Raw genomic sequence first — 14,617 nt, 5'->3', positions numbered from 1 at the left:
TGCAATTTTGCTGTTTTCTTTGATCTAGAAGCCGCTTTAATACGGGCGCATATGTTTAGCAAATTTATATGCCAGGTAGTATGTATTAAATAAATATAAAATATATTTAAATAAATGAACTTTTTTCAATAAATGAACTTTTTTTACGAAAATTCAATAAATATATAATAATCTAGACGTACAATTCCGCACATGGATTCCAGACTATGCATACTGGTTCTCTGATGACTGCATCGATGGTATATAGGAAAATTACAAGTAAGAAAATGTTAATTTCAATAAAATACCCTTTAATTCATTCACAACCAAGATGATAGACATAAACAAATTTGCATCACTTCTAATTGATGACCTCACATTAACCTTCAGTTTGCTTGTGTATGCTCCATAAACATTTGGTTTTCTTTAAGTTCCCAAACCTAATAAATAACAATATGGGTTCTTCTGGATGGATTCATGAATGTTCTCCAGTAATTAATAATAATCTTTACAAAATATCCAAGGAATATTAATACATACTATATTACTTGAGTTTATAATGGCTCAAAACTGTGCTCCATGTAGTTTGGACATGATTTGAAGCTATAAAAGCAGATTTCACCTGGCTGAAAAGTGTTCTGATCTAGCAATCTCTGAATTGAGAGTGTCTTTTTGCAAAAGCGCCTGATCATGTACTTTTCTAATTTATACAGAGACTTTCCAACTGCCGGCATTTCTTATGAAATTCAACAACGTGTTGAAAATATAAAGTCCATTTTTTTGCTTCGTGCGAGTTTTTTTAATTACAACTTTCAAAGTATTTTACACAAATGTACTGTTATTCAGCTATATTTTTATTAGGTTCATGATTTGAATCTTTTTCACTATCGATTTCTAAATTGTCATCCATTAGAAGCAGTCTCTCTAAGATCATACTCGCCTGAGTCTTTATCACTAAAATATTCGGCATCGGACTCATCTGAACCTAAATGAATATCTTCTGCAATATTTTCAAGTTCCTTTTATGTTAGGGGTTTACTTTTATTAAACCTGCTCATGTTTCATTTAAGAAATCTATGCCCTAAATATCCAAACGGAATATCAACATAGTCTCATGATATAAAAATTGCAGCATTCCAATTCTCCTTCTCTTATTGATCGGATTAAGTATTATAAAGTTCATGTATCTGATATGTTTGAACAGCTTTAAATTTAACAGGAGACATTGACAACTGATAAGATGATTCGTGTTAGTGGAGCCATAAATAATAGTCTTGGTCTAAGGTTATTTGCACAGTGAGACTTGCTCTACAATCAAGCAATTAATTACGCCAATATCCTTATGTAATCTGCGTTATAAGGAAATTGCAACATGATGTCTAAAGAAGCATTGCAGGGGAATGTGATTTCATCATCAGGTATCATAGAAGAATACCAGTAGTTGTTCACTCCAAACAAAAAGAAAACTCGCAGCAACCTTCTTCAATGTATATTTCAAAAATCATCAGCCTCCGGTCCAAAATCGTGGAATTAATAGGATCTATAGCATGTTATTCTAATGACATTTAATTTGACATTTTGTTGAAAGTAACTTAACCGATAATATCTGTGATGGTGAACTTACGCGTACTGGATGTAAGGTATTTACGTATGACAGGAATGCTAGGACTAGCAAGAAATCTAGTGATGGAGAGGTTATAATTTTTGTCGATAATAAATTGTCCACTCACATTGTCCCAATAATAGAGGATTGGTAAACTACAATCTTATTGTTGGTGGTATTCACATTCCACCACAGTCTCCTATGGTTTTCCAATGTATCACATCACACATCTTTCAATATTTCTGTTTTTGGTGATTACAACTTAATCATCGCTGAGTATGGTGGTTTCATCTAGTGTCCAGGAGGAGATTCAGCAATTTAATGATCTACTTCTTTACTCAAAAAGTTCAAAATTCAAAGTCTTGGGTATTATGAGTTCTATGATTTTAAGAAACGCTGATTATATTGAACTGAATCATTTCCTTGCCTTTTCTAACTAGCATGATTGTTTAGCTGATCTTGTATGAAATTTTATCCATTGGTTTATCTTCCATTGAGAAAACATACAGCATCAAGTTTCCCTAAGTGGTTTTCCTCAGATCTTAAATAGCGCATTAGGAATAAAAATCATCTGCTATGTCACTGAGCCCTCTGATGAAAACTGTATGATTTCTTATGCCCAATGAGAGTTTATCATCATGTAAGTAATGCGAATGTTAATCAAATCATTGATTTAGATTAGAAGAAGTGGTGGACCAAAGTTTGAACCCCAAGGAACTGCTGATACAACCTTCAAAGCTGAAGAGCCACTACAAACTAGATATGATCCTGCAAACCAACTTAAGTCTTATTCAATGGAGTCCATAGCATTTAGATTTTGAAAGTAGTATCAACACAATCTGTTGCCACCGCAGAAATTTGTCACGGATCCTGAGGGTATCCGTTTTTATTTCTTTTAAAAAATGAGTGTGTCCCATTATCGGCCCCTATTCCTACTATTTAATATCTCTTTACGAACTTCTGGTTTTTCAGCACTAAGGAAATAAAGCATTATGGTATCAATATTTAAAAATGACCAAAATGGTTATCCTGGCTCTGTAGGGGTTTTTTATTATGATTTTTGCCATAGAAGGCCCACTTCAACAAATTTGTAATCTTATCAATTCGATCTCTTGCTCCTAATGGAAGAACGTAAGCAAGTAGATGGCATATAATCTGACTTTTGTAAATCGTTTAATCAGGTTGATGATAAAGTTTAGTTTGAGAAGTGGTTGTCTGGGGATTTTTGGTTTAAAAGTTTAAAAAAAATTGAGATTAAAGATATGTAGCCTCTCTGACCTAATTACAGTCACCTCTAGATGATTTGCTACCGTCATAAAATTCCGAACGAGTGAATGTCTGCAGCAGATAGAGCGTATATATTTATCTGATCATTTGATTATGAATGAACTGTACACTGCCTGGTCAAGGAAGGTCTTGAGTGCGGAATTGTATAACTTGTAATTTCAAGTCTAATTCACCAGGTAAAAATAGAACGATAGCGTTTCTCCTACTCTCTCTCTCTCTAGTAACTATAGTCCATCCAAAAGTGCATTCTTGGAGAAGTATACTGAATTAATCACAGGTCGCAATTTGTTGTAAATATCATATACATATACAGAACTATACGATTTTTTCCTGATTTTAATTCTACCTCCTTTTTAGTGAAGTTCTAGGCACAGGTGAGTGGTTTGTGGTTGAAGTGAGTTGGTCTATTCACGTTAGTGCGACGTAGTACTAAAATAATTCATTGTACATTAAATGTACTGCATTTTGCTGCCATCGAAAGCTCAGTTAAATATGTTTGCAATTTTTTTCCTTTAATGACGATTTTTTTATGTCCAAGTTCAAACTCATACATAAAAAAATCGATATCCGGATTTGCAAAGCAGTGCATGGAGTAAGTATTAGTCCGGTAAGGATTTTATACAAGTGTATTATTATATTTATTGATATATTGTAAAATGTTCAATAGACTATCTTTAACATAAAAATTCTTAAACGACCCCAGTATGCGGCTCAGATCAAAGAAAATACATTATCATTAAGAACGACTTTTTTTAAATAAGGGTTCTTGGTTTTTACGGTACTGTTGTCGATTGTTTTTCGCTGAAAGCAAAACGTGTATGTTACAGACACGAAGTACCAGTAACTAGTCAGGTGATCACCATTGTACATATGGACGAGGACGTAGTGGTGGTCAACAAACCTGCTTCCATACCTGTAAGTGGCATAGAGACAGCCATTCTATAGTTATAGCATATACTGTTTGCATGTTGTTTATTTTCCACTAACATTCTTAATCAGGTTTGGGTTAGTCGCGTCCTAAAGCTTTTGAAACCATTAAATGTCGCAAGCGCTCGCTATTGATTGATTTTTCAGCACACCAATAATACTCCCAACATTAAGAAAGAAATCTGCGTAGGTTCTTTTGATTAATAGTCTTTAGTTTTTTTTTTGTTATTTTTTTGATTATGGGCGGTTACAGGCACGAGACCCCCGTTCTATCGAATCGCATCAGGCTTATTTACGTAGATGAAGACATTGTTGTTTTGGACAAACCTTGTTCTTTACCGGTGAGTAGGTTTGGTGCCGAGTGTTTTCGGTTATGCCTCAGTCAAAATTTATCAAGAATTTACAAATGCTCAATTACAAGTGGTTTAAAGAAAATTTTGCTTAAAGAAATGTTTATTTAAAAAATTTGTGTTCAAACTGACTAAAATTCGGAACATTCTAAGAAATAGAAGACGCGTTCTACAGATGAGGGCGAGAAAGAGCTCTGTATAATATTTTTTAAGCATGTAAATTTAAATAGTTCCTATAAGGGTTGTATTTAAAGGTATACCTAAGTCCTGGACAAATAGTATGCTTTTAAGTGGGCTAATCCGACATTGAGAATAAATTTGGAACAAGTGACATTCGATTCCTTAAGCACCAAAAATATTTACGTTTAGAGTAAATCTAAGTTAGACTCAAAGATGAACCTAAAGGTTGATAAGCCAAAATTGGCATAAATTGCACATAAAAGATACTTAAAAAAAATTAAGGAATGTTAATCATTTTTTTAAACAATGTAGAGGGACAAACATGGGTGAATATCTTGTAGAAAACATCGCTTTAGGTGCAAAACCTAATAATTCAGAGCTATTTTGGCTAAGCATCTCTGGTAACACAAAATTTTAAAATCTACCGCAGATAGCTCACAAAGTTTTGTGAGTGCAAAGTAGTTACTTAAGGCATTTTATTGCGGTTTTCACTCTCATCTACAGGGTTTCCTAGCGAACATTTGCATACAGTGCTTTCATTTCAAAACAATCCACCCTTAAAAACTTTCTTAAAAAAAAAAAAAAAAAAAAAACGCGTAAAATGGTGTATACGCTAGCCGAAAGAATAGAAATAATTTTCCTTTATGGAGCTCAAGATCGGTGGGCTCGCAGAACCGCGAGAGCATCTAATGAAAAGTATCAAGATAAAAACGTGAGCCATAAATACGTATTAGAATTGACACCAAAATTTGAAGAGACGGGATCGATTTGCAATAAGAAAAAATATGAAAAGAGTTGTCGATTAAGCATGCCAAGTTGAAGTACTAGAACAATTTGCTATGGATCCAACTTTGTCTATACCAAAGGCCGCAAAACTATATAGCAAATATTTCCACTGGTTCCGTACATAAAGTAAAAAAAAAAAAAAAGTTCTTTCCTTATACAATTCATATTCTTCATGAACTCGGAGAAGATGATTTTGATAGGAGAATTCAATTTTGTGAAGTGATGTGCCAGCGAATTGACGACGATCCCCATTTATTGAAGAACATTTGCTTCAGTGACGAATCGACCTTTTTTTTAAATGGCCTGGTGAACAGACATAACTGTAGATATTGGGATAATGAAAATCCGCATGTTTTTCGGGAAGGACATACCCAATATCCCCAAAAAATTAATGTTTGGGCAGGAATTTATGGGAATGAAATAATCGGGCTATTTTTTTTGGAAGAAAATTTGACTGGCGAAATTTATTTAAACCTTTTAGAAAATGCAATATACCCTTCCATCATCCAATCTATGGACAATCAAGTAGATCAACATAGTGCTTTATTATTGAATGAAAATAATATACATTTTCAGCAGGATGGAGCTCCTGCGCACTACACTTTGATAGTTCAAGACTGGCTTGATAAAATTTTTCTAGACAAGTGGATTGGCAGACGTGGTGTAATCGAATGGCCTGCGCGGTCTCCGGACCTAACGCCACTAGACTTTTTTCTTTGGGGCTACTTAAAAAGCAAAGTTTATAAAACCCCACCTGAGAGTATTGAGAATTTAAAAAATAGAATATTTCAAGAATGCAGAGAAATTAGCGGGCAGACCCTTGCCAGTGTTCGTAAGGAGTTTGAAAATAAGCTTTTTTATTGTCTTGCTAATAACGGCGCGCATTTTGAACATTTAATAAAATAAATTTGTTAAACTAATTAAATTTGTTTTTCTACCCTACCGATTTACACTTTAATTGCTTTTTGGTCAATCAATTTAATTTTTTTTTACAACCATTGATAGCATAATGAATGCCCTTTAAAATAATGTATCACACCATGGGGTAGCCACAGTACCAAAGTTTGGCGTAAATAAAATATTCATTATTTCTAGACATTTTCGCTAACTATTTGCTTACACATTTACCGATTTCATTTTTTTTTGGTACCGTTGAATAGAGAATTTAACGCTGCTTACTATGATGTATCACACGATGAAGGTTCCCATTTGACATATTAAAGTGAGGTTAACTGGAGGTGAGGAGGTGATTGACAAAACTTTAGTAAATGCATAATTAAACGTCCCCCTGTATATCTAATTTGACGTTTTTTTTTTTTTTTTTTTTTTTGTTATTAAGGGTGAATCGTTTTGAAATGAAGGCACTGTATACGAAGAATCCTTGTGACTCAATAACTTTCTGAGTTATACATAGATTTAGCCGGGATGGAGCTAAAGGTCGATAAGCCAGAACTGGAATAAACGTCACGTGGGTGATACTCAAAAAAAATTTAAAAAATTTTAATAATTTTTTTAGGACAATGTTGAGGGATCTAAGGAGGAATCTCGCATATAAAGCATTTTTTTAGGTGCAAAATGCAATATTCTAGAGATATTTTCGTTAAGCATGTCTCGTTACACAAAATTTCAACTTCTATCCCAGATAACTCAAGAACCACTTGAAGCATTTTAAAGCGGTTTACATTTACAATTAACGTGTTTTTTAACCAATATTTTCATATATGAAGGATCTTAGAATCTTAATAACTTTCTGAGTTAAACTCGTATTTACCAGTGGCGGACCTAAAGGTCGATGGGCCAGACTCGGAATAAATTTCACATAGGTGGACAATGTAAATGGATTACTAAGGATGAGCTTTTGGTATAAACTACTTCTTTAGGTGCAAAATTTAATAATCTAGACATATTTTGGTTAGGCATGTCTTGTTACACAAAATTTCAAGTTTTACCTCGGATAACTCAAGAACCACTTGAGGCATTTTAATAAGATTTTTACTCACACTTAAAGTGTTTCTTTACAAAAATGTTCATATATAAAGAAACCTTGTAGCTCAATAACTTTAGAAACCTTTGAGGTATCAACAAATCTGGTGCAAATTGCCAATTTTGATAATTTACCTGGGATCAGTTAAATAACTCTCAAACTGAACAGATTACTGATAATTCCAAGTTTTTTTGGTTTATGGATCAACAGCCTGTGAGAATTGAATTCTATCTACCTTAACTAAAGATTCTTAAGGTAAATTTGATTTATTAAAAGTGATCAGTTTTAAATCAAACTGTCCAGATTCTTAAGTAATCCTTTTAGATCTCCAATAATCTGGAAAAACATTTAATGAATAAAGTGAGAGGTTAAAGATATGCTAAACGATTGACTGCCGCGTTTTAGAATTACTGTTGGTATTTCATCTAGGTATAACAATAGTGCATGAAGTACAAATTATACAACCATTCAAATAACATTTAATGAGAGTAAATATTTATGGGCAATATGTCACTCGATTAACAAAAATGTTTAACTGATTGATCACAAACGTATACTTTAAACACCATGATTTAAGTCTACTAGAAACATTTATTTATACTTTTTATTTTGATTTAAAATTCGCGCCAATATTCAGACTTGAACTGGCTACCTAGCGGCGAGGGTTCCTTTGTTCCGCAACTTTCCACGTCTGCTCAGAGATGTCGCAAGTTTTTCTTAAAAAAAATACAATTTTAAGTCGATGTATGTATGTCCTGTCTGTATGTAGTCTGTTTACACATATTTTTCGGTATATCTTTATTCTTGTCTGACTCTTTGCACTCAACAATATGCGAAAAATAAAATGTTAAAAAAATATTATATTTTTCTTTGTTAACAAACTTTAGACACTTTTATTCGATAACTTTATATTTAGAAATCTCCCTAATTCCCGTAAAGCTTTTTTCGTGGGACTTTTTTTTGATCGTAAAACGTCAATATTGTATCTGCTAAGTTTGATATGGACGCCATAAATAGTGATTTTACGACAGCATTTCCTCTGATAAATGATTTTTCTTTTAACGTAACGCGACCGTAAAACCATTCAAACAAAATGTTCAACAGCGAAATTAAAGAAATCACTTAAGTTTATATTATGGCATTAGCAATCGTTCAGAGAATAGGATCGTTTTATATTTTATTTATCGTAATGCTCAGAGCAGTAAAATTTACAAGGATTGTAGATGCAATAAGAGTTTAGACTCTAGCATTTATTATACTTTTTAATATTTACGATCCCTATAGAAAATATAATAGTACTTTACTATTTTATACATTTACTTTATATTTTACCCATAAAAATTACATTTGTCAATCCGTTAAAATATAGAATGAAATTTATATAGGTAAACAATATGAAGGATAATAACATAGTAAATTAAGTTACAGTAATTAATAATAATATAATTAATGAATGTTAAAATAATAGAGTAGGAATATGCATAAAAGTCATGTGCATAAAAATGATTCGTGGAATAAAATGATTTACTGAATAAAAACTCGTTGATTTTATTTAACCATAAACAATTTAGGTAACAGCTGTCTAGTCACAACTAGGTACTGAATAATAAGTAATTAGTGCATCCAAAACCGCTTTTGAGACATTTCTAAATTGATTGCACCGCACAAATGTGGTTGATGATCATTTCGCTACAAAGTATAGTCTACATGTGCACAACACTCACGGTTTTTGACCAATATAAACCCATACAAATTTTACCAAAGGAGAATCTAGATAGATTCTCCTTTAGAAATACTAATTTTGTTCGCAGTAGAGACAGTATATAGTTTTATTATACTTTCTCTATATATCTCTATATATTTTCATAAACATAAAAAATTAACTTCAAAAGCACAAACCAATAATAAAAAAATCAACAATAAATAAGCATTTTAAATTCGGTTCCACTTCAATCAAATTAGCAGCTATTGTGTTTAGGCTAAGCTTTCAATCTACCTATTGTTTGTTAACTAAATGTTTGTGTTGTTTATTTGTTGCCAAAGGTAAATTATCAATTTTAGTTTGAAGTAGGGTTAAATGTAAATGCATCGTTATAATTACTAATGATTTTGACTGAGGTTTACCGTTTAAATGTACAAATGGGAATGTGCACCCACAATCACGACGAGCACTTTTGGTCTCTTATTTATTCCAAAAACCTGATATATGTTTTTATAGAAAGGTAGTTATTAAATGGCTTATATTAACACAAGTTTATAATAATTTTATTTACTAATTATTTATAACCATGAAATGTTTTAGTATATTAGATAAATTTAGCACAGCTGAGGGTAGGTACAAATGATCTCCTACATTTTAACCTTTAATAAAAATGCCATTGTAAATGCTAATTGTCTTTTATTTTTATTTACTGAAGAAGTATTGTATGCCGTAAGTTTTGAAAATTGCAGAGTCTCTATTGGTTCTGATTTCGTGAAGCTGATTTCTGAAAGCTTCCATCACCAGAGCAGTATTTTGCTGAGATATTCCCGTCATTTCTTAGTATATTGCTGCTTTTAACTGTTCGGGGATAGTGTTAAAAAACCTTTGTTTTCAGGTGTCCTAAAAAGTCGCATCGGGCAAGATCGGGTGAACGCGCAGGCCAGTCAACATTTCCACGTAACCAGAACGCGTCCTGAGAACATTTCCCTTAAAACGCCCGTTGTCCTTCTTGTTCTATGAGCTGTCGTTTCATCCTGATGACACCACACGTCGGCATGTTCAATTTCTCTCAGTTTTTATTCCAAAAAAATGTGTGGAAGAAGTTTAAAGAGCCGTCACACGTACCTCTTCTGTGGGCTTTCATGGAGCTGTGTCTAATTTTCTAATGGCTCGTTATTAAAAGAGCATTTTGGAGACATTTTAAAGAATATCATTGACAGTTTGTAGTTTCGATTCTCCCAATCCCGTTCACTAAGTTCTTGCACGATCATCATTTTGTATGGGTAGAACTTCAGATTATTGTGTAAAATTCTTCTCATAGAACGATCTGTTTAACGAAAAGCAGAGATATGTTTCAAAAATGAACGATTAGATCATTCCAACTGCTTCTCTTATAGCTGCAGCATTTTCAGTTGTTCGAACAGTTCTGAGTCCATCAGTTGATTTTTCTTAGCTCTAAATGTTGAAATCCGCAACTGTATTATTTTACGATCTGGAACTGGAGCGCGAAGTGAATAAGAAAAGTTCTTTCAGTCGTAATCACAGATTCGTTACTTTTTATAAATGTTTGGATAACGAACGGATATGCTCGCCCGTCTATGTACACTCACGTCATATAGTTTATTTTTAAATTATACTATTCTGTTTTTTGATTGGTATAATGCCTGGTTTTTTATTATTTTGATGTTGTTATTTTCATTTTATTTTAATTTTTATTTTATTACAGAAATTTCATAAACATTTGCAATATTTTTTAAATTTATTCCACGTCTTTGGAGTTATCACTTTAAATAAATTTTCTTTTAATTACATGCATTTTATGTAACTTTTTGATTTTCCAAGAATTTGAGATGATTATTGATTTTATTCTAGGCGTTCCTTGCCTTAGCATATCTCTGTCATTCCAGGCATTGAAAATATATTTTATTTTATTCCTAATATTCCAAGTCATTTTTTTTTAATTCAAGGCTCTTGACGTTAATTTAATGCTTTCACTTCATTCTAGTTTTTTTTTTAAGTATTTTAAATAAATATTAATTTCATTTAACGCATTTTATATAATTTTTTTGATCTTTCAGGATTTTGAAATGATTATTGATTTTATTTTCAGTATATGAAAAAAAAATTATATTATTCCAGGCGTTCCTTGCCTTGGCATATATATGTCTTTCAGGTATTTTAGATCCTTTATTTACATCCAAATTAATTAATTTTTGTTCCAGACATTTTAGATATAATTAATTTTCTTCCAAGAAGTATTTTAAGTATTTTTTTATTTATTGCAGGCACTTGGCGTTAATTTAATGCTTTCTTTTTATTCCAGTTTTTTTATGTGATTTTTTTTGAAGTATTTCAAATAAATTTTCATTTAATTCCACGCATTTTATATATTTTTTTGGATCTTTCAGGAATTGAAAATGATTATGGATTTGATTCTAGGTATTTAAACAAACATATTATATTATTCCAGGCGTTCCTTGCCTTAGCATATATATATGTTTTTCAGGCATTTAAAATTCTTTATTTTATGATTTTTTAGGTTTTTCAAATAAATAATAATTTAATTGCACGCATTTTATATAATTTTTTACATGTTCTTGAGCCCCTTATTCGCTCTTATTCGATATTGACTCGTTTTTTCATCTACTGTAGGTCCAAGAACTTTCCGCAATATTAGCCCAACTTGGGCTAATACCGTTCGAAGCGTATTAGCCCAAGTTGGTTCTAGTGGAATTTCTTGATATTACACTATCATTTATGCGATATCATCATGGCGTAGTGTCATCAGCAAAAAGTAGGATAACTATAGATGTTCTGAACACTGAACTGTTGTTACTGAACTATCAGGCTGATGACTCGTCCGTTGCATGTACCGTGGATTCTCTTGAGGCTGTAGAGAAGACAATGAAGACTTTTCAAGAGAAAATCAAGACAAATAAAGTTATTTTTTCTCTTTGTATTGTTGCTTCATTCACTAGTAATATTGTTATCCGAAGTTATCACTGCTTCTAGGTTCTGAAATTGGTTTAGGCATTTAAAATTGTAGGTGTCCATGGTTATGGTTTGTTCTAATCTTTTTGCATATGCATAATATATTTGCTCTTGTCCTTGTTGATCGTAAGGCCTACCTTCTTGCTCTCCTTTTCTATGTTCATGAACATTTGCTTTGTTTTAATCGTACTGCTTCCTACCGTGTCCATGTCATTGTTGATTTCATGATTGCTTACACAATCTTTTTACACGATTCTAAGAAGTCTTACTCATATCATGTAATAGAGCAATATTACTTCCAAGTTTGTGAAATCGGATCACGTATACCTATAATACAATACAATAAATAATTTATAAGTAATACATAACAATACCTATTATAGTATTTCTACTGAACGGAAATCAAACTGACTTCTTGAGAAAAATCCATTAGGTCGGAAATTTTTAACTTAAGCTCATGCCATGCCTAGCAACTTCAATTGTTCTTCTTCTTGGATTTCTTGCTCATCTTTGCTTTTACCTTCTTCTACTTGCTATTTCAGGCTCTGCTTCATAAATGATCTCAATATGTTATCAATGACGAACACCGAAACTTTGTGTATTCATGTTTCCTTATTTGCTGGTATTGATTGATCTTTTTTTTTTCTTGTAACTTCAACTTCTTGTTCTTTTTCTTGCTGTCTTTCAATTTTCTGCTCGAAGTTCAGATTTTTCTTCTTAGTTATTCACAATGACGTCGTGCATTAAATTTCAGCCATTGTTTCCTTGACTTTTCTTTTTGCAAGTTTAGATTCTTCTCACAATTAGTGAATAATAAACCCAATAATCGACGATTACAATTTGGTATCACATTAAACTGTTTTAGATTGTGTTCAAGTTCATGAGCCACTAGAGCTATAAAAGATGATACATTAAATTCTTCAAGAAAAATTAGGTTTTTGTGGAGCATTAAATTTGAGGTAAATCTCGATAAACCTCCTAGCTCTGACCTCCTATTATGACGGTAGATCATATATGAATCTGAAAAAAGCTAAAAAATAAAAAACTACAAACTATATATGGTTTTGTTTATTACCATTGCTTGAGGTGCTATTACTAGGAGCATTTCATCAACAGACCTTAAATGTACTTATGGCTACTGCCACAAACGGTTCTTTAACATTTTAGAAACTAATAAAGCGAAATTGTTTTCTTGATCTTATGGGATTCATTTTATACATCTCAATGCCAGTTCCATAATTATTCAGTAAAAGGAAGCCGTCAGGTTTATTTTTTAAAAATCCCTTAAACAATACGTCTTTCAAACATCCGGGAATGCAAGAGCGAATTCGATTAACCCGATTTTCGGTCACTTTGTGCAATAAACCTGCAATCAATTGCACAAATGCAGCGCTCTCTGTTGGTTTTCGAATCCGCTAATGCCTGCGGCTTGTTCGTATTGACCAGTAACTTAACGTGAAAAATAAAGGCACAATATTTTCTGAAGTTGAGCAATTGTACAATTCTTGCATCTTTCGCATCAAAATAAATCAGGAAATGTTTCTGCCAAAAGGTCAATGGTTTTACCAGTAGTGTAACATAAGGGCCAATAATACCACCACGCTCTGAATCACACGAGACAATGAGTTTTTAATGGATACAGAGGCTTCTCAAAAATATTTGTGGATTCTTATTTTCCAGTTGCTCTTGAGACTAATAAATAAACGATATGATGGATGGTTATGATGGTCAAATGCTCTTCAGGTCTTGAGTTAGTACAATCTTGAAGGAATGTTATCACAAGTATCGCATAAGGTCTCCAATGATACCACCAAGCTTTAAACCATACCAGACAAGGAGTTTTCTCAAAAAACAGGACTTTATATTAATTTTTTTAAATTGTTTCTAAAGTTGAAGAGCCATATCAAATTTCTTTTCTGTTTTTTCTATACTCTTGAATTGTTTTTGAATTTTAAGATTAGCAGTGATATTAGTTCTTACTATTTTAGTACATAGATAACAGGATAAAATTATAATTCTAGGTACATCCGTGCGGTCGTTACCGACACAACACAGTGGTCTTTATCCTAGCCAAAGAATACAACTTAAAGAACTTGAGAACCATCCATAGACTGGACAGATTAACCAGCGGGTTACTCTTATTCGGACGATCGCCTAAGAAAGCCAGACAAATGGAGCATCAAATACGTAACCGGTTGGTGACCAAGGAATACGTTTGTAGAGTAGAAGGAGAGTTTCCAGAGTAATTTTCCTTTAGTTGTAACGGTATTTCATATAAGTAAATGGCATTTTTTTAGCGGTGTGGTGGATTGTAAAGAACCAATTGAGGTGGTGAGCTATAAAATTGGCGTTTGTAAAGTGTCGCAAAAGGGGAAGGATTGCAGCACCACGTTTCAAAAGTTGGGTTTCAATGGGAAGACCAGTATTGTGCTTTGTAAGCCTAAAACTGGACGGATGCATCAGATCCGTGTACATCTTCAATATCTAGGTAACCAATATAGTCTCTATCGGTATTAATCATTTCGTAATATTTTAAAAATATTTAGGTTATCCAGTAGTTAACGATCCACTGTACAACCACGAGGTATTTGGTCCCCTCAAGGGTAAAGGTGGCGATTTGGGTGGTAAAACCGACGAGGAACTAGTGCGGGACCTAATCCACATTCACAACGCGGAAAACTGGCTTGGAATGGACGGAGATAGCGAACTGTCCATGTTCAATGGCCGAAAAGTTGACCTGGATGACTCTTTAGTGGGAGCAAACATTGCTAAAGGTTCCTGTTTTAATCAATTATTTTTTTAAAAAATACAACAATTCTATATTGCAG

General features: G+C 32.7%; 1 protein-coding gene across 3 annotated transcripts in view; it reads left to right on the top strand.

Moving 5' to 3' along the window:
- Positions 1 to 14,617, top strand: part of LOC126745370 (pseudouridylate synthase RPUSD2-like) — a 427,187-nt gene that overhangs the window by 398,905 nt on the left and 13,665 nt on the right. For 2 of the 3 annotated variants that reach the window (XM_050453190.1, XM_050453193.1), the window contains 4 exons: positions 3,697 to 3,784; positions 13,811 to 14,031; positions 14,087 to 14,277; positions 14,336 to 14,563. In XM_050453190.1, coding sequence (XP_050309147.1) covers positions 3,697 to 3,784; positions 13,811 to 14,031; positions 14,087 to 14,277; positions 14,336 to 14,563 — 728 coding nt within the window. Of the gene's footprint in view, positions 1 to 3,696; positions 3,785 to 4,049; positions 4,138 to 13,810; positions 14,032 to 14,086; positions 14,278 to 14,335; positions 14,564 to 14,617 lie in introns of all 3 variants that reach the window. The other variant, XM_050453192.1, reaches the window with a different exon arrangement.

The sequence above is a fragment of the Anthonomus grandis genome, chromosome 15, assembly GCF_022605725.1.
Source record: "Anthonomus grandis grandis chromosome 15, icAntGran1.3, whole genome shotgun sequence".
In the NCBI taxonomy this organism is placed as follows: Eukaryota; Metazoa; Arthropoda; class Insecta; order Coleoptera; family Curculionidae; genus Anthonomus; species Anthonomus grandis.
The sequence above is the reverse complement of the archived record's forward strand: the minus strand, read 5'-3'. Positions and strand labels throughout refer to the sequence as shown.